Source organism: Amyelois transitella, chromosome 18 (genome assembly GCF_032362555.1).
Source record: "Amyelois transitella isolate CPQ chromosome 18, ilAmyTran1.1, whole genome shotgun sequence".
In the NCBI taxonomy this organism is placed as follows: domain Eukaryota; kingdom Metazoa; phylum Arthropoda; class Insecta; order Lepidoptera; family Pyralidae; genus Amyelois; species Amyelois transitella.
This window is the reverse complement of record NC_083521.1, coordinates 3,838,557-3,859,090: the sequence shown is the minus strand read 5'-3', so window position 1 is coordinate 3,859,090 and position 20,534 is coordinate 3,838,557. Positions and strand designations below refer to the sequence as shown.

General features: G+C 35.3%; 3 protein-coding genes across 5 annotated transcripts in view; 2 read left to right on the top strand and 1 right to left on the bottom strand.

Annotated features, from left to right (window-relative positions):
- Positions 1 to 215: 215 nt before the first annotated feature.
- On the top strand, positions 216 to 12,643 carry LOC106136261 (ecdysteroid-phosphate phosphatase). The gene is made up of 13 exons (XM_013336751.2): positions 216 to 338; positions 587 to 827; positions 1,297 to 1,492; positions 2,646 to 2,815; positions 3,456 to 3,594; positions 4,936 to 5,031; positions 6,497 to 6,667; positions 7,497 to 7,552; positions 9,180 to 9,340; positions 9,553 to 9,719; positions 10,245 to 10,380; positions 10,703 to 10,812; positions 11,198 to 12,643. Exons 1-13 carry the CDS (start codon positions 232 to 234, stop codon positions 11,431 to 11,433), a joined length of 1,986 nt encoding a protein of 661 aa, XP_013192205.2. The 5' UTR covers positions 216 to 231; the 3' UTR covers positions 11,434 to 12,643.
- A 1,057-nt stretch (positions 12,644 to 13,700) lies between these two features.
- On the bottom strand, positions 13,701 to 17,930 carry LOC106136197 (dol-P-Man:Man(7)GlcNAc(2)-PP-Dol alpha-1,6-mannosyltransferase). The gene is made up of 8 exons (XM_013336667.2): positions 17,734 to 17,930; positions 17,525 to 17,657; positions 17,213 to 17,386; positions 16,820 to 16,973; positions 16,229 to 16,373; positions 15,692 to 15,918; positions 15,453 to 15,593; positions 13,701 to 15,185 (listed from the first exon to the last, which is right to left on the bottom strand). Exons 1-8 carry the CDS (start codon positions 17,857 to 17,859, stop codon positions 14,039 to 14,041), a joined length of 2,247 nt encoding a protein of 748 aa, XP_013192121.2. The 5' UTR covers positions 17,860 to 17,930; the 3' UTR covers positions 13,701 to 14,038.
- A 1,000-nt stretch (positions 17,931 to 18,930) lies between these two features.
- LOC106136142 (ubiquitin carboxyl-terminal hydrolase puf) overlaps positions 18,931 to 20,534 on the top strand; it is a 33,458-nt gene continuing 31,854 nt past the window's right edge. For all 3 annotated transcript variants that reach the window (XM_060949088.1, XM_060949089.1, XM_060949087.1), the window contains exons 1-3: positions 18,931 to 19,108; positions 19,258 to 19,354; positions 19,655 to 20,409. In XM_060949088.1, the coding sequence (XP_060805071.1) occupies positions 19,066 to 19,108; positions 19,258 to 19,354; positions 19,655 to 20,409 (895 nt within the window). In that variant the 5' untranslated portion in view covers positions 18,931 to 19,065. The remainder of the gene's footprint in view (positions 19,109 to 19,257; positions 19,355 to 19,654; positions 20,410 to 20,534) is intronic.

The window sequence follows — 20,534 nt, the reverse complement described above, 5'->3', positions numbered from 1 at the left end:
CAATCATTTTAAACATTATTTTGCTTTGCTTTGCTTGGATTGTATTGTTGTTGTTGGAGATAAATGTTTTACTTTTAGGTACATTATAAAATAAAAAATAAACTTCTACAAAAGTAAAAGAAGTGAAAGTAAATGCAGAAACAAGAATAATATGATATTGTTGATTCTATGATATAGATCGCTATTTGAATGAGGCGGGTCTTATCAGATTTGTTACTTCAGAAACCGAAAATGCCTTACATTCCTCCACGAAAAACTTCTTCTTCACACAAAACTTGTAAACAAGATGCATCTCCACTGCAAATCTTATTACAAATGGGATTTCCACGACACCGGGCGTAAGTGATGCAAAGAAACATACTTCAATACTATCCATATTAATATTTCTGATGTGAAACTCATAGCTCTATTCTTAAAGCTCCTTAGTTACCGATGCTTACCTACCATATTTACAATGTCAAATAAATTGTCTATTTAAATATGTTTTAAGCTAAATAAAATCAAAATTCCTTATTGTAATGTCTTTATTTTTGTATTCATTTCAAGAAGGGACATTTTTATGATTTTCATGCAATACTATTTTTAGGTTGAAAGCCTTAGCAGCCACTGGGAACCGCAGTGTTCAGCTGGCCTCAGATTGGCTGCTCACACATGTAAATGATACCTACATTGATGTTGAGGAGCCAAGAGAGTATATATTTTATGCAAGCCCTTCTGGGCCTCTACTGACACAGCTGCTAGACTTCTGGGAAAGGTCTAAAACAAACACTGGGTGGAATGGAGCACATAATTTTCCTCCACATATAACTTTGGTTTCATTTTTCAAGGTAAATTAAATTTATATTACTTAATCAAAAATTTATATCATGACTTTGGTTGTTGGTGTATTACATACAACAGATGGACTTGATGCCATAAGGCATTCTCTGCCTGTTGAACCTCTGGACCAAACAAGATGTGATAACTGTAAAAGAATAATAAATAATATAAATATGAATAGGTTACTTTATTCACTTTCATATAGTAGTGTTTTTAATTTTTCTTTATTATATTTTATAAGTATTTATTATAAAATATGGTATTGTTAAGTAGTATCTTGTAACAAAAATTTCGAACTTACTTTGAGGCAAACTTAATCTGTGTAATTTATCGCATATGTATTTTTTTATTTATTAAGTAGTTTACAACATTTCCACAGATAAAAGTCAGCTACTTGAGGTTGGACGACATGTTGTAATGATAACAAAAAGAAACAAACCTTTGTTGCTGATTGTGCCTCATGGTTTTTTTTTGCAGGCCCCTGATGAAACATCTTTACAATTGTCAAAAGCAGTGAAGCATGCAGTGGAGACTGTAGGGGAGCCTCCCAGTTGCCCCCTGAAGCTGGAACCGTATATATCTCATAACTTCATGGGGCTCTTTGTATCAGAAGAGCATGCAGATTATTTGAGAAAGATTGCTGTGCAGTATGTAAAGCAAGTGTCATCAGCATGTAGGTTCTATGATATTTTTCTTTCCTTATGTCATTTGTAATTGCAAGAAAAGTTAATAAAAAATAAATTATTCTTACCCAATGGTAGACTGTTAGATAATTATGTTGGCATCATGTCTGCATATTGTACAATAAACTCAAATAAGTCATTTATCATATTTTGACTTCTGTACCTGCCACAAGGTTCTTGCATGTTAATAAATAACAATAAAGTTAGAGAGTTCAACAAAAGGCTAAGCCTGGAAATTTTTCATTAATCTTAAATGCTGTCTGTGGTTTTTAATTCATGGTCTCTTATTATGGTGTGGATAAATTTTAGTTATTCTTGTAGGAAATTCTTGTTTCTTTCTAACAACTACATTTTCCAAATATGAATTTAAGAGATTTGAAACTCACTTGTTGTGTGTTGAGTCCAAATTCTCAAAACAGACAAAAAATTCTTACTTACTAAGAGTATCAATTGAATTATAACAAATTAATATTTATGCAGTGGGGGTTATGGTGGACACTTATGAGCACTTGGATGCACTGGGCACTTGTTTTCCCTGGTGCACCGTGCCTCAAGAAAAACCCTTTAAATGTAAGAGTAGAGAAATTATTATTTAAGCTTATTTAAGTATTTTATTTTTTCCATCAGCACCATGTAGATAGCCACAGTAGAAGATAACTTGAGCATGCCCAGTATTGTGAAGGTAATTATTATTGCTATTATCATTTTAAATTTTACATATCTTTCACTTTTTCCTTTTTAAATATGTGCTGCATGATCTTGTTAGATAATAAATTGGTTGCTTTTATTAAAACTCTTTTATACCATTACAACTAAATTGGTTTGATGCTAATCTTAGGGGTATAAACAATCAGAAGAGTTTCGAAGAATGCACACTTTTTTTCGTTCTGTTTTTATTTTAAATCTGTTCTTTTTAAACTTAAAATTTAAAAAGCTGCTTACTACCTGCAATTGTACCAAATCTTTTGAATTATAAGTTTTTTCAAAACTGGTTTCTGTAACATTTCACTTACTATTGTTTTTAAAGCACCAGAATAAGTTTTAATTAATTACAATATTTTTTCATATTTTTTTTTTATTCAGCAGATACAAACTTTTTGGTAATAAAGCAATTCTACATATAATTTACCTTATTTCAAATAGCAATAAATCTGGAGGCCCACGTGAACTCACTGCACATAACCCTGGCGTACCACTTTGACGTGTCGGCATACGACAAGCTAAAGAGCCTCGTGGATGAGCTACAACCACTTGCTCAGAGCGGCTGGGAGCTGCGACTATACTCCAGGGATCCCAGGTTCAACAATCATCAGGTATTGCATTCTCTTCCATTTATGGGATTCCTTGAGCACAGATTTTCTACATATATACTTGGAACATCTCTTTATAGGCATATGACAGGGCAAGCTAAAAATTTTTTGAATGAAGCATCGAACTTGGAGCTAAATTTTACCCCTAGTTTCCGATATTCAACAACCACCACATTTATAGTATTGTCTCATGGTCACCAAAGCTGGATAATCTCACGTTACATATTCTATATTGGTAATTCACTTCTCACTCAAGAGACATTGGATAAGAAACAGTCATTGGTATAGAGCTGTGAACGCCTCTATACCCACAAGTCGCCTTCTATGACATCTTTAACATAAACCACACCTTGGTATCACAGGACAGAGACCCATAAATATGAATCCACATTACCTTCTTCCTCCTGGCGTTATACTTATTTAGTAAGAAGAAACTATTAATTGTGTTGTTTATTTTATGTAAACGCATCATAATTGTAATCACAATACCTAAAGTTAATATTTTTCAATTTTCGCTTATTATAGCTAAATAGGCATGCTTTGCCAAGCAGCAACCTTTATATGGTAAGCAATAAATATGTTCACATTTCTGAACTCGTAGTCATGGCATCAAATTTATCTGACTCAAGTCAATTTCGTTTAGGTATACAAAGTAACCCAAAGTTACACGCCTAAGGCCAGCGATGAGCTTGAACTGGTCCTCGGGGACAATATTTACATCGAGGAGAAGGAATTCAGCACCTCCCCTGATGGATGGGTGCACGGCACTTCTTGGCTCACAGGTACTTAGCAATTGGTATTTCTTCCCCCGACGATAAAACGACAGGTCCAGGTGAAGGAGTCTTATGATGGCTGTATTAGTTTAGGTCAACAGTTTGCATGAAGAGAATTATAAATGTGGATGAGGCGAAAAAAGTATCTAGGGAACGTGGCTAATGGAAAAAAAAAGTCTCTGCCTAACCCTATGGGAAAGGGTGTGATTTTATGGCGTCCTATACATATAATGACATAAGTTCAATCTCTTTTTGGCATGATCATCGTTTCGCATAACATTACATATGTAATGTCAGGTCAGGTAATTTAGCGCACTCTCATTGGTGCGTTCTTATCTTATCACGAGTCCGTCAGTGTGCTGTAAACATTCTTAGAATGAAGTGCGTGCGTTTATTGAACCTGAAATTGGCAGGTTAGTATCTGATAATGTTGATCCCTGCCTTTGAATTAGCTCTATAGAAAAATGTAAACAATATTGCATAGACTATTTAGAACGCAGTCATTGATGTAAGTTGTGTACCTAATTGGCTTTGCAATGTCACGTCACGTCGCCGGCGTCTCGCGGCGTAGGCACGTTATCGTATGCTAATAATACATAAATAGTAGCAATGCAGTACATGCTTGTGGTAAATTATGTTATTGTTTAGAGCGTTCGTAATGGCGTTTATAAACTTGTAGGTTTTTTTTTGTCAAATCAGTATATTTTTAGACAGTACGAATTCAGTGTTTAATAAATATTTTTAACAATGTTTTCTTGGTTTAAACAAAACTGCTTATAACGTTCAAACAAATCAAGAATTTAATGATGAATTGCTTTGAAAATATTTATTATAGAAAGGATTTCTGCTGTTTGGCAAACATATTTAAGAATTTTCTATTTTCTTGATGATTAACTTGGCTCCGGAATTTCGATGTTTTTCCTTTCTTTTGCCCCGACAAAAAATAAATATTTGTTCTTTATATTTGCAAATAAATTTTATTATATAAAAAAACAATAACCGGTCTCCAAATGAGGAGCCAGTGCCACAATGATTTATCAGTCTAGGCCATGCCCTAAACGTGGCCTTTCTGTCTTTTGGAGACTGAAACATATTGGTGTGATTGTTTTAATCTATCCGAAAGCCACTACCCCAGAAGTCACTTTAAATGACTGCCGATGATATTGACATCCTTCACTTAAGTTACCAATAAAAAATACGCGACGTAGTTTCGGACAGGTCCAAAATTACAAGATCTTGCCTTGCCCAACAATTTCACAGTGGAATAATTTTTCTAGATGTCGATAATATTTTTTGCCTTTGCATCATCCGTTGTCTCGTATTCGTGAATTCGTGACGCTTTTTTTGTAGGTGTGAGCGGCTACCTGCCCGCAGTGTTCACGCGCCGCACCGCCGAGTCTGACGCCTGGACGCTACACAAGGCCATTTCACTCGGAAACACAAACAGTAAGTAATAATAATCAAAATATCTTAACACAACATATGTCGTGCGAATATAAAGTGTACACGAAAAATACATTAACCGTGAAATTTCTCTGAAATATGATGGAATTGATTATATTTTTTGTGGGCACTAGGAAATTGTGAGCCGGTCAATGTTTGGATTTTGTTGTGACAATAAACCGAAACTATTGTTGAATGTAACGGATTCGTCGCTTGTACAATAGCATTCAAATTGGTTTTAAGAATGTTGTTTCCTGCAACGAAATTGTCTAAGGAAATTGTATAATTGCTGAAAAAGACGTGACAAAGGAACTGTAACAGTGGTTTATGCTATTTTTTATATAAAAAAGGCAATTCACAACTGAACAAATTGTGACGTTAGCTCAAACTTTGCAGATGTGGTCTTTTGACTAAAATCAAAATTAATTTAACGAAATGGTTTGGCAACGACTAATGTTACTTGAAATAGACACAAGATTTTATTTTTCATTGTGGATGCTAAGTTATGAACGCACCCTAATATCTGAAGATAATCCTAATACAACAGAGAGTAAGCAAGAAAACCCACTATTACCTAGTGAAAGTACTAAACTAGTGAAACCTAATTTAAATACGAATGAAAAACGATGTTATAGCTTGTAGAAGAAAAACTATCTGTATATGTACTATCGATGTTATTAACGTTATTATGCACAGAGCATTGAAGAAGGTCGTGTCGTGACCATACTCCATATAAAGAAGAGTGCCCTGTGCATTGATCTAATAAGTGGGAAGGTTCTATGTGTTTTTTCTGTACTGTTGCATTTAATTAGATAGCTTCTGTCTTTGTTATTGTTTAACTTCTTTTTGTATCCGGATTGACTATAATATGTAGGTACCTAAATAGTCTGCCGTAAAATTTAATTATATTTTTAACATTTCGCTAATATGTGATAAAGATATAACAACCACTGTATCATATTTTGTCAAATTTTCTAAACAAACCTCAAATCTTATCGCTCGAAAGGAAACCTTAGATATTTTTTCAGAAAAAGCAGGCGAGTCCTTTCTTTTTGTAATATAAAAAAAGTTTCATTCCTATTAACTGCTTACAGAGCAAGTTTGTTACGCTACAAGTCTAGAGTTCAATCCCGGGTTCAGCTCATTTATAAAGACATGAATAAACTTTTAATTTCACTGTACACTCTTAATACTAATTATAAATATCCATTGCTCTTAATGTCTTTAATACTTAGTAACACCTTATCTTTCTCAACTCAAGATAAAAAGTAAAAGAGTTCTAATAATATTGAATATTGCTTTTATACGGTCACGTACCTATAAATTTATCAATATAAACATTTGCTAGTTTACACAACTATCTCCCCCTATAAAGATATTCGACCGGTAAGCGAATCAAACCTGTTCTACATCCCGACATATTCAGACATGTTTGTAGTGATCTTAATATTGTCAATGTATATTTTAGGTTCTGACAGCAAGTCGGAATCTGATTCGACGGACGCGGAGATGTCTTATCCTCACGAAGATGCCGCCCAGCTGGGCCACGAGAAATCTGAAGAGACGTATAAAGAGTGGGCGGCGTACTGGGAGGACGCCATCGCGCATAGAAGCCAGGATGTGCTGACGGAGGCCCCGCGTGAGTAATCTTAAAATATTTGGTATAAAACTTATCCAGAGAGGCATCCGAGCTACTAAATCCTTATTTGACACCATTCAAACTATACTACGTTAATTGTACATTAAGTTAGGTATCGAGACATAAATGTCTGTCATAAGTTGAAAAGCAATGACACTTGGTAAAATTCTATTTTATTAATTCTAAATACAACCCAGAGTACTTGTTATCCCAGAAAAAATGCAGTTCTCATGATAATTGCTCGCTACCGAAGCCGCGGGCAAAAGCTAATTTCGAATACAATTGAGCAAAATAGCAGCGGCCATACTTTACTTCTATCGACTCCCTGGCGCAAAATTAAAGGTGTCTGGCACATACAATTTGTTAACTAGAGTTGTCTAAGTTTCGCTCACGTAGGAATTGTAATTTTATTTAATGCTGTTTAAAAGATTAACTCTCATAATAACTATTGACTGGTGTCCGATATGCGCCCTGGCTTGACGTCGCGAAAGATGTTCTGAAGACGCTACCAACCGGACAAAATTGAAGGGAAAATGTCGGAAAGCGGACCCCAGGCCCGAAGCATTGTAGCGAAGTTTGCAACTGGGAACGCGCAAAGACGGGAGAGAGAGTTTAATATAATTTAGATTGCTTAACTGAGACAAATAAGTATCTATTATAAGTAAATACTTACACCGCATTTTTAACACTTATTTTATTATCTTTCTCAGCATAACACATTTCCGGCTGTAGACACGACGTAGGTAGTGATTGTTTGCAAAATGTCTGTTGTTCTTTCACAACTATTACAAATGTTGCGTTATTTAATGTGGTGGGTTTCTCTGTTCAGATCCAGCTGAGATCGGCCATGGGGCTCATAGCAACGGAGACACAGGAGCTGGAAACGTATGTAAAACCTTCTAAGTCCATGCCGTAGAGTGAAAACAGAGAAACATAAGTTATTCTTAGAAAATTTCATGTGGTTACTACAATATGTTTTTCGGTGCTATGCTACACTTTAAAAATCTAGTGAACCAGATTTATTAAAGAGAGATTTAATTGAATTTTGACTGATGATTATTCTTCGATATTGTAATGCCAAGTGGTATTTGAAATTTGTAAAAATTAACGAACAATAAAAATAGTAGCTCAATGTTTTTTTGTGATATAGCTAGCTTTACAATTTGGTTCTAGCAGAGAATAATCAGAGCTCTCCCACCATCCTTGTAAGAGCCATTAAAGGGAAGTAGCGATAAAGGTCAAGTTTCAGGCAGGCAACTGTATATAATTCCACATGTAAACATATCACTTACTTGCTTTCTTTTAAGATTCATCCTAAACTTGATACCTACCAGCTGAAAATGCAATCGGAAATACGATAAGACAGATAAGGGAATGGCGAATTTTGAAGATTGATTATACAAGTATGATTTATTGCCCTTCAGATAACATTGTCCTCTTGAAAATCATGATTGTAATGCATCTCAGGCGTGAAGCAATTTGATAACAATAATATATTCGATCAGCATGAAGTTTCAGATTCTTATCGCAATTATTCATAAAACGATTCTTGGGAAAATTTGTGCTATAACAGACCGACTTTTGTTTTTAAAAAGATTGAGCACTGACAAGTGATAACCTTTCTTTTTAAAAAATATGTATTATCAATATCGCGTAACCTATACTATACACCAACGATATTTATGAATTTATACTTACATCAATTCGTCTTTTCTGAAATACAAAATTATTAACTAATTTTTTGCAACTAAATAGATAATAATCAAGTCTCTATATTGTAAAAGACCTTCTTTTAATCGGAACTGTGTGAAAGGAACACAATCTAAAAATAAACTCTTATCTATAAATACTCAAATTCGCACAAAAAAGAATACGCTAACTGAATACATATTATTTACATTTTAAATTAACACATGTTTTTATTATTAGATAAAAAGCTAAAGTGATTACATCAAGTCTGCAGTCATTGAACTTCAGCGACTTATGTAAACAGATATTTGTTATCTGACTGCGATCTTAGGCCTTGTATTGATATGTTAATAAAATTTGCGGCTAAATGTTATTGTTAGAATATAATAATTTGTAAATTCGACCTGTAAATCTTGATGGCATAATTCCACGTGTGAGAAGATTGAGAACTTTTCATATATCAAATGTTATATAAATACATATTTTATTGTTAAGACCTAGACCTAGATTAAAATACAATAAATTGCGTCATGATCTGTAAATTTTTTGGTATAATTACCATACTTTATTCAAAACGACGATTATGCGAAATAATTTATGTAGTCTTAAAATTATAGGGTAAAAATTTATGGAAAATCTTATACGGGCTCGCAGATTTGAGATCCAAATTAAATATTAAGTCGCGTCCCGTTGTGCAGAATAATGGATTTTTTGAAATCTCACGCGTCTTTCTAGTCTAGTGTCAGTCTTATCCCCTGTCATCGTCTACTGCAAGTATACAATTTTGTCACCCCAATCCCTTTAAAAATAAGTGGTATTTCAGGCAACAAGTAACGGAGGCAAGTCCGCCCGCCGGTGGTTTATGTCGATGCGGCACGGTGAGCGAGTGGACCTCACCTACGGGCAGTGGGTTCCATTCTGCTTCGACGAGAAAGGCAACTATGTGAGGAAGGACCTTAATATGCCTCTCACACTGCCGCAGAGGTGACTTTTTTTATTTAAACTCAACTTACATACATACATAACGTCTATATCCCTTGCGGGGAAGACAGAGCCAACAGGCTTGAAATGACGTTCAACTGTTTGACTTAAATTTCACCACGTTGAACTTAAATTTGTGTTGGATATTTTATTATTTATTTAATTTTCATTTATATCAATACATAAGATGACAGGTTTTGTTTTTATGTTATAAGGGCCGGCGGGCGCGACTCGTACCAAAAAGACTCGCCACTGACTCGCATTGGCCGCCACCAGGCGTACCTGGTGGGCGAAGGCCTACGCCTGGCGGGAGTCCCCATCAAACATGTATACGCCTCCGCGGCGCTGCGGTGCGTCGAGACCGCTCACGAGGTGTTACAAGGTGAGCCAAGCGCACAGGCCATTACAATGGATATCAGAGATAAAGTTCCAACACACAAAAAATCGTTAGCGAACAAGTGGTTAAGATATCTGACTCACAATCGAAATAAACCAGGGTCGAATCATACTAGAATAGAATAGATTTATTTTTAAAATTTGATACAAGGTATCACTTATTGACGTCACATCACCTGAATCGAGTAATAACTACTACCGCATCCAAAGCGCATGAGTTGAAGAAGCGAAAGAGTACCTATTCATAATAGTATTGGCTCTAGCGAAATGTACATTAGTTTCAGTGCTTACCGTTGTGACTGCGTTCTGCTTTTGCCTGAGTCTCCCATTCAGGGATCCTTAGACCCTTGCCGGGTTATTCTCGAACTGTTAACAAGCCTTTGTTTTCTTACCCTTAGAGCTAGAAAAAGAACATATGTGAAAATGTAATACATATGCCTCGTACGTTCATGAACGGGTTGTTCTAGACCTCTCTTCGAAGGATGATGTTGATTGAAGGTTTTGTTTTCAGGCTTACAAGACCCGACAGTGAAGATCCGTGTAGAGCCGGGCCTGTTTGAGTACAAGCTGTGGTACTCCGCTAAGGGCATGGCGCCCTTCATGACCCCCATTGAGCTACATAAAGCCGGCTACCAAGTGGACATTGAGTGAGAATCTTATTATAGACAAATAATTGAGTAGAAGAGCTATGCTTTTAGGCTTTTCATAGAGAGCTCTCTGACTAAAAGACAAAACTTAAAAAAGATGGAATATTATAAAGTTTATTCAGCGCTCTCATCCAATACTCGTATTTCTACATTTTTTTTTAACTCACAAAGAGACTATGGTCATGTGGCCTATTCAATTCACTATATACTTAAAGTGATTGTATGTTAAAAATTTATTGAGCAATTTGGAAAACATACCTAATTTTATTTTCAGATTAGAAACATTCTTATATAGGTTAACTTTTGCTTTATCCCCTTACAGTTACAAGCCATATATTGAGCTGAATATAGACACAATGGAGTCATTGGAGGAGTTCTATGGCAGACAAGAGAAGGTGGTACATTCTGTCGTCAAAGATACCGAACTCGAAGGTAAGTCTCTTATTTTTGTAATTATTTTTTCCGAGGCTTTTCAACATGGAATTTATTGCAGTGCAGTCCTCTACTTTTTTCTCCTTTATTTAATAATCAAAAGGAAGATAATTTTATTGTGCATCACAAATGCCAATGATGTTAATCTGCTCGAGAAAACTGCCAATAATCTGAAAAAAATCACTGTAGCTAACTAAAAGTGAGGGATTCTTCAATATAGTACTTTTTATTGTCTTTAGAAAAGGTTTTTCAATTAAAGTACTTCTTTTAAGACATCGCAAAAATTTAAATGAATACTTAGCTGAATATTGAAAAGATTTTTCAGTTCCTCAGCTGTACTGTGCTGTGTAATTATGAAATGTTATATTCACAAATTTGTCCGCAGGCGGCAACGTGATGTTCGTGGGGCACGCCGCCACGCTGGACGTGGTGGCGTTCGCGCTGAAGCGGCTGGCCGGCGCCGAGCGCGCGCCCTACCAGCTCAGCAAGAACCTGCTGCGCGTGCCCTACTGCGCGCTCGCGGCCGCGCGCGACCGGCCCTGGGAGCTGGTCAGCCCGCCGTGCCCGCCCTCCATCAACTCCAGCTCGGGCAGGTTCAACTGGAAGATGCTGCTTGAATGAACGGTTTTAGATTGATCAGTGTCTCTTCATCTATAAGCAGCTTTTTCGGAGTGATGGTGGAGACTTTACTTTTGCGAATAATAACAGACTAGAAGATGCTGAAGCGTCCCTTCAGCGCAGAAGCTTTATAGAGTAATTATGGAGACTATATTTACAAAGTGCAGAATTAATAATTAATAGAAGGATTCGCAGTGGATAAGCAGAAAGTGTTATAAAAACAACAAAACAAAATGATTAGCAGAACCTGTCAACAAGTCCTGTAAAGGCAAGTCTATGTTTGTGTTGTCCACGCGGAAGGCATTACTTACAAGTGTAAGACAAGAAAAGCGAAATTGCGCTCATTGCTCAGCTAGTTATGGGACCCGTGATCAATAGTATCATCATATGCCATGACATTGGCAATTTTGCAGTCGTATGTACAATAAGAATACTAAATCTTACTGAACAGATACTCATTATACTCTCATATTACTGCCTAGTAAGCGATACTGAAACCTATGAAGTGGCGAAGAATGAAAGTATTACAGTAAATGGTTAATTAGGAGTGATCTAAATAAATATTGTACTGAAAAGGTGTTAGTAATGGAGTAAATGTGATAAAAAATATTCTACGCACCTATAAGTAATTTCGACAAGTCTATAAATTAAGTGCAAGGTTCTTATCTTTGCCACTGGTAAATTAATATCAATAAACAAATACAAAAAAAACAGTATTTAGATGATATACGAGTATATCCTTTTTTCGTTACAGACAGGTTTACATTTTGTGTTCGATATTGTTCCTCCGATTTACTCTTTTCATCTATAGTGTTACTAGAGGCCGCCCGCGACTTCGTCCGCATGGAAACCCTATCAATCCCGCGGGAACTCTGGGATAAAAAGTAGCCTATGTGTTATTCTGGGTCTTCAGCTACCTACATACCAAATTTCATGGTAATCGGTTCAGTAGTTTTTGCGTGAAAGAGTAACAAACATCCATACATCCATACAAACTTTCGCCTTTATAATAGTAGTAGGATCTACACGATTGACCCCACACAAGTGGGTTAAGAAGATGAATAAATTTTAAATATGCGATCGATGTAACGTGATAAATAATGAGTGAAATATTCATTAGAAATTAAGTATGAAAGAGGCAAACTTAAACGTATTTGGCAGCTGTTAAGACGGTTGCGAATTTACGAATGTTCCTACTTTACTCGCCGTTTTTTTGATGTTCTATTATGTAAAATACATGTACCTAATAATAATTATTTTTTCATTAATAAAACATACAGATGTAATTAACTTATGCACAGTGGACACATAGTATATACATAATATACTTTTAAGAAAGTTAATATATTTTTCTATTTCGCTCTACGCAAAGAAGGGTTCAATTTAATAGAAGTGGAAAAAATCGAAGGAAAGAAAATAGATTTATTCATGTCAGTTAATTAATTGACCTTCTTTAATGTAACAATGACATAATATTTACTTTAGGTTATTGATTTGCCGAGCCTTATTACGCAAAATCGTTTAACTGATGGTTATACTTCCAATGTACCTGTATTGTAATTATTACTTATGCCTTTTTAGAGATACGTCTATTGACGTATGTATGATTTATGTAACAATCATAAAAGCAATAAATAATAATGCGGTACTTTTAGTTTTATTTCAGCAATACGTTTGATCAGAGTTGATATTTCTCTCAATGTAAATTACGTTTAAAGATAAAAGGAAAGATGAGTTAAATTCTGAGGGAAAGGTCGGAGTAGGAAGACCTAGACGAACGTATCTTGATCAAATTAAAGACGTCGGAGTAAAGGGTCAGGTCACAAGTACCCGAAACCGCCGAGCTTGCATGAAGAGAGTTATGAATGTGGATGAAGCGAAGGAAGTATGCAGAGATCGTGGCAAGTGGAAAGAGGTAGTCTCTGCCTGCCCCTCCGGGAAAAAGGCGTGATTTTATGTATGTGTGTAAATTACGTCTCGTAATATGGTGAGGAACATATCTACCTACTTCTCATATTACTACTTATCTACATATTTCGAGCCTGTAAGGTCATTAGTTTTAAGTAGGGTCAGGTGCATTCCAAACAAACAAAAAAGAGAATTCCAATCCTGTCTAAGCTCAAATAATTATCCATCATGAATTTGCCCAACAAACACTTGAAAAATCACATTAGACACAGATATAGACCATCTAATGACATCATAATGAAAATATGTTGAGGTAAAAAGAGACCTTATTATTAATAATTAAATATATTAATTAAACAATGTTTAAGATTTGTCACTTTATTCATAACTCGAAATTATAATCTTATGACTAGAGAACACATGTTGATGTTATTATTGAAACATAATTTACAAAAATGCTTTAAACAAGTAAATGCTGTTCCATTGTAAAATGTATTGTATAAAAATCGAGGATATCTAGCTGCGTAATAAACTTTGGTATGGACGAGATATATTTCACAATTTACAAATAAAAAGATTAAGGATTACAAAAAGTAACATTTTGTCCGAAAAATCTGCTACACGTAAAATTAGCAAGGCACATAACAAACTCGGAAACACGTGGCACATATTTTATAAATAAGCTATAAATTCTTTGAGATCACTTGTCGGCGATAGAAAAATTCGTTTTTTCCGCGAGGACCTCCTCAACAATCTTTTGTATTATCTGTCTGTCTTCAGCTTTGATGTCTTCTGGTTTTGTTTTGTCGTCGTAAATTTTCCTGTCTATTAATCTAACTATAACTTCATCCACTATTGCATCTATGTTTTCGTTAGTATAAGTTTCACTGAACTGAAGAATATCTTCGAACGATTCATTGCCTTGTGCCTCAGCATCTCCACGCTGCTCTTTATCTTCTTGTTTCTCTAGTTCAGGTATTTCAGGTTCTTCTCTCTCAGTATCTGTGTCAGGGATATCACCTCTTCCATCTCTTTCTTCAGGATGTACATCCCCTTCTGTTTCTGTATTATCTGAGAGTTCATGAGCTATATGTTTATGGCGTTTCATGATATCACGCAGCTTCTCTTTGGCCGACGCGACTACTTCTTTTCGAGTCTCTGATTTAATTTTGGCAATTGCTTTCTTTTTCCGTTCTTGTCGTAAATTACGCAATTCGTCTAATGCCTTTTTCGCTTTCGGTAGTTTTTCGCTTTCAGATTCAACTGTCTCTGTTATTAGTTCCTCGACTACAATATAATTTTCATCTGGAGAAATTTCATTGGCATCAATTATTTCATCCTTTATTTCATACTCTGCTGGTATACTTTCTTCAGTTATTTCCTCATCAGCTATAGTGGGTGTAGTAGAAAGTGTTTTGTCACTATGGTTTTCTGAATCAATATCAATAGTATCTTCACCTGATTCTTCAGAAACTTGTGCAGAAGTTTTCTGAATTGGCTTTGGTGGGTTTATTCTAAAACCTTTCTTCTCTAGTATAAACAAGGCTGGTTTAGTTTTGATTTTCACAGGTGGGATGAGTTTGTAGTTCACAGCAATTTGTGAAAATGAATCAATACTATCTAAAACAATGTGTGTGTTGGCTAAGGCTTTTATGTTTGACGAATATTTGCTCTTAGCTTCGACAATCAGATGTGTATATTCCTGAAGCTGTTCTATTTGCAGTGATTCGTTTTTGCTGTAGTACCAGTTATCGTTGGCCTGGGTAAACCTCGTCACCCCAGTTTGAGCAGCCAAGTTACTGATATGTACGTGAACAAACGGCTCGTCTTTTAGAAGCTTGTGAAACCTGAAAATATTAAAGATGTTTAAGTTGTAAAATAACCTAAATACGTTTTTGTAGCTTTTTCAACCAAGTTATTTATCTCTCCTGTTTCCGAAGGTATTAGGCAAAAACTACGGATCTTCATTTGTTAGTCTTTACATTACTGCCTTGCTCTTATCATAATAAACGCTTTTTGGTTCACTACTAATGCCTTATTTTTAAGAACTTCTTCATCAACATAGGTACTATTTAAAAAAAAGGTTTAAAGTTCATTTGGGTAATCCAACTTACTTTGTGATTGCTACTCCACCAGGGTAATTTGTCATGGCTACTAAGACGAATGCCAGGGTCATCAGAAGGTTACCTATGATTATAACAATAGTGCCCCAGAATAACAGCTCATAGATTGGTGCTTTTGTTCTTCTTATATACCTGGAATTACATTATTATTTTTGATATCTTTTTAAACTTGTCCATAACCATAACAATTTTTTCTTTTGATCCATTAAAATTCCAAAATAAAAACTTACACATATGTACACGCAGCCGCCGAAGCCATATTGAGTAGTGGAAATACGTAGATGATAAATCTCAGTTCTTTGTGAGGTAGCAGTGAATACAGCAGTATGTAAACGGTGGCCGGGGCAGCGTATTGGACAAGCCTTCGGTCTAAATACACGCCCACTGGGATGAGGACCAAGCTGGGTCCGAGTCCCCGGGGTAGAGCCGAGTAGAAATACCATAGGAATGGTGATGTCTGTATTGCTGAGTTAAGTTTTCATATGGTTTTTTAGGTTAAAAGTTATGTTTACTATTGTGATCATTAAGAGCGATCATTACGAGAGTTACATAAATAGGGTTACCCTTAAAAGCATATGTTGCATTCAATCTACTGCCATAGAAAGAAAACAGCTATGGGTGTGTACGTCGCATATACATAATGAATACAGAAATACAATCACAAGGATTTACATTTGGTGCTCTGTATAGCGAAAACACATCTCGTTCTGATCACAATCTCTGTGATTTATTTTTGGTTTAACAGAAAACAAATTATTAAAGGATACACCCCAATCAGAGCTTTTGTTCATGACAGTGTTGTACCAGAACACCTCCGCCTCGGGCCAGACCAGCCGCCGCCAGAATATGGAATCTACAACCACTGTAAGGGCAACCAACCCTGCACCAGCTGGTATTACAATTTTTAATAACCTGAAATGTATACCAGATAAAAAGCGTTGAGCATTTATTGGTTGAATGGGTAAGGTGGTTAAAATGCGTGTGGCGCAAAAAGACACAGGTTCAAATCCCACCTCGATTATGTACATTTGTTTGAATACTAAATGATGCTGTGTCCCCTGCAAAGTTTGCAGAGGTCAAATGGCAGTCGATTCATGTAAAAACCTGACTCACCCTGACTAATGCAGGATCCATGTTCAAAGGCATACTGCAAGTTTGAAAGTTTGAAAGCTCTTTTCCTGAGTGTTGGGGACGCAACTGGGACTTAAACTAGGAGGAAGAAGTATTAGTAAATCTTGGGCATTTTAAATCAAAGTAATAGTTTTGCGTGATGCGAGACAATGAAAAATAATTTCCTTCACATGAGAAATTTTTATATTAAAAAACATTTCATTCTGAACTAAAAATTAAATACTTACGTTTTGATGTCAATTTTCTTGAAATACAAATCTATTATGAGGAACAAGCCAAACAGCATGGCCAATTCTGATCTAAAGATAACTATAGCAGCACCGGCTGATATTATAAACAGTTTATGTCTCCCTGATATCCATCCTTCAAAAGCCAACAGTACTGAAACATTTTAATTAATTTTAAATAAACTTTTTTAACCATTCAATCACAACCAAACAAAAGGGAAATAACTTAGAGCCCTCTGTTCCTTGGTTGTTCTCAGATCTTTAGAACCTCAGTCAGATATAAATTATTAGATCAAAATGTGGGCCTTTTCCTCACCAATTTCATTGGTCATAATTTTATGGTTAAACAATGAGTTTGACAAAAAGTGTTATTGTAAGAAGTAAAGCACCTACCTAAAGGCATCACCATAATATTTGGTAAAGGGCGACTCATATAAAACATGAAGTGGTACTGAGTTACTGATATGATTGTAAACCACCAAGTGAAGGTGTTGCCAAACTGCTTCTGTAGAGCATCCCTTAGGCGACTCCATGCTCCTATTACTGTTAAAGCTAATATCAAACGAACTGAAATGAAAATAAAATATTTTCTTAATAATTTTTTAACACTATATTTCTTATTTATAAAATATAAACACATTTATAGTTTTAACAACAATACAGATATTTTAAAAGTACTAATGTATAAAATAAAAATATACGGACCTACATATTGCATCCAATATTTGTTGATTCCGGCAATATGTAAAATTCCAACTAATGGTGCAGAAAGCACTGATATAACTATGGGTCCCAAAAACGTTCGTGGCACAACGCCGGGGAACTCATTGTGATCGTACTGGAAGAAAATAGATCATCATACACTTTACGCTTTGAACATAATATGAATCCAAAATTAGATTTCCAATAACTACCTGTGATAGGTTAAGTCTATGATATAAAACGTCATGAAATGCTTGAATATTAAAACTTTCTTCCACTTTAGTGAAAGGGCATAACAAAACGTGTAAACTTGCAACGATATATAATAATTGGACCATTTCTTTATTTTAATTTACCAATCAACCCATCGTTCAATAGCTTTTCAACTCAATTCAATAAAAAAATAACAGCTGACCTGATACTGTCAAAAGAGATAGTGTTGACATTTGACTTTGACTGACATTTAACCCAAACGTAATAGTTTTTTTGTATCACCTGGCTCTGCAACATGGACATGTCAAGGACGACAATACAAAGTACCTTACCGATTCGTGAATCTATAAATGACCAAGTGCCGGTTGTATTCATATGGAGAGAGTTTTATACAAAATCACAAATAAAACGTTGTAATAAACTCAACCGCCACAAAATACCGCGACATAGTAGTAAACATACATACATACATACATATCATCACGTCTATATCCCTTACGGGGTAGACAGAGCCAACAGTCTTGAAAAGACTGAAAGGCCACGTTCAGCTATTTGGCTTAATGATAGAATTGAGATTCAAATAGTGACAGGTTGCTAGCCTGTCGCCTAAAAAAGAATCCCAAGTTTGTAAGCCTATCCCTTAGTCGCCTTTTACGACATCCATGGGAAAGAGATGGAGTGGTCCTATTCTTTTTTCTTTGGTGCCGGGAACCACACGGCAAACATAGTAGTAAAAGGCGATAAATAGATAGGCTAATAAACTTGGGATTCATCTTTTAGGCGATGGGCCAGGAACCTGTTACTATTTGTACTCATAGGTAGGTAGGTACCTAGGTAAAGGTTCCGTTTTTTATTTATTGGATGGAATCCACAGATTTGAAAAACATTACTTGTATGGAACGATAAAATGCAAGTTTCCGAACGTTAATATGCGTTTTGCGTTGGGTCACTGCATGTTTGACAATGAGAAAAAAATATTTATTCTCAAAGAAACTATTTTATATATTATAATTATGTAATGATTAATTCACAAAAATATATATATATTTTCTTATTAATCTTTTATTTAAATAAAATTCATTCACATACTGATAGATCTTTCTGTAAAAACTTTTATATGTATATTTATGAATCTTTTAAGGATTTAAAACAAAACGCTATCTGACAACAATCGTCAACAATGGAGGAATGGATTCTGTGACTGTCATTTTAGGGCAGTGTTCGTTTTCCCAATACGAAAAATATCAATAATGATCAATATTTCATATGATTTATCAATTGGGATATTATCCTAATAATATTTCGCCCCATCTTGTTTTAAAACAATAAGAATGTGTGATGTTTGTTCAGAATTTTCGCAGCTTTTAGTCAATTGTAAGTTACATTGTTTCGAAATTTTACTAACGATTTGCTTCTTTCACGAATTGTATGAGAGAACATTACAGTATTTCATGTATTTGTGTATTTTTACTATATATGGTTATAACACGTAAGTTATTTTTAAAATGAGTGTAATTTTTCAGGTGAAGCTAGGCTAACCGACGATGTATCTCAGTACCCTTCTATAAGCCAATCTGAACTAGAAACAGTGTTAAACTACATTATTTCTTGGCCACAAAGGTAAGGACTATCACAATTTTTGATAGTGTTGGTTAATAATTGCCACTACTTTATTTAAGCTGTAACTTCCTATAATCAATAGAGAGTTAGGTTTCCTAATAAGAATCTAAGTTTCTATGACTATATTCTCAAAGGTTTTGATATTCACTGTTTGAAAAAAAAATATTCTGTTTCTTATTTACATTGTTGTTGTTACATTGTTGAATATTAAATATATTCTAAAGTTACACCATAGGAGTTATTATAGATGTGCTATATAAAATTATTGATTTCAATATTTTGAGAAACATTTTATTTTAGGCAATGTATGTGCTGCTATAGGGATGTGAAGAACTTTGAAAGGTTTTACTTAGTTGTGCAAAGTATACTTTGTCTGTCTGTATGTCAACTGAAGCAACTTAAAGATGACCTGGTGGAGGCAAGCAAGTCCTCAGCTGGTGATGTGAAAGAGTGTACAAAGCCACCAGAACCTGCTAATGTTAATGAAAATGATGATAATAATGACAAACAAATTGAGGCTCCTAGAGAACCACAGAAGCCAATTAACACTGGCCAGCAGGAACAGACAGAAGAAAAGACAGAAAGTCCATCAACATCTGCAGAGGAAACGGAAGTGTGGCCAATTCAGCAGAAAGAGAAACTAATGCACATTGTTTCCAAGATTTTTCTACTCAATTTCCCACTTTACTTAGCCTGTAAACATTCCACACTCCCAACCCGTTTAGATGACTTATCCGCCCAAGAGATATCAAATTTAAGTTCTTACTGTGACTTACATGATACTGAAATACCTGCATATCTCCTGAGGAATGTGAGCCTCTTCTGTAAGTTAGGTGGAGTGTTCGCCATGACCTCAGTATTTGAGCAAGCAACACCAAGCTCTTTACCCTTGTCTATGGCCCATGCTATAGTGGCAGCTGTAGGGAATTTGAAGCTATGGCTGAACTTCAGAGCGGTGGCTCAGCTCTTCATGCCTTTGAGAAGCAAGATATTGCAGTACATGTGTAGCTTAGAAGATAAGGACCTCAGAGTACCAGCAGTTAAATCAATGGCTGGTAAGTTTTAAGATTTAAAAAATGCTTCTTTATATTTTATTTTACTTTCTAGGTGGTTCCTATTCTTTCCCAACTGGTTGTCTAAAGCAAAACTTTATTTTAAGATGAGTAGAATTGAAATTCCA

Coding starts and splice junctions, on each gene's coding strand:
- LOC106136261 (XM_013336751.2), top strand. CDS start 232: ATGCCTTACATTCCTCCACGAAAAACTTCTTCTTCACACAAAACTTGT. Junction 9,720..10,244: donor CGCTCACGAGGTGTTACAAG/GTGAGCCAAGCG, acceptor TTTTGTTTTCAG/GCTTACAAGACCCGACAGTG. Junction 10,813..11,197: donor CAAAGATACCGAACTCGAAG/GTAAGTCTCTTA, acceptor ATTTGTCCGCAG/GCGGCAACGTGATGTTCGTG.
- LOC106136197 (XM_013336667.2), bottom strand. CDS start 17,859: ATGGTCCAATTATTATATATCGTTGCAAGTTTACACGTTTTGTTATGC. Junction 17,387..17,524: donor ATATTGGATGCAATATGTAG/GTCCGTATATTT, acceptor TTTTCATTTCAG/TTCGTTTGATATTAGCTTTA. Junction 16,374..16,819: donor AAGAAAATTGACATCAAAAC/GTAAGTATTTAA, acceptor TATACATTTCAG/GTTATTAAAAATTGTAATAC.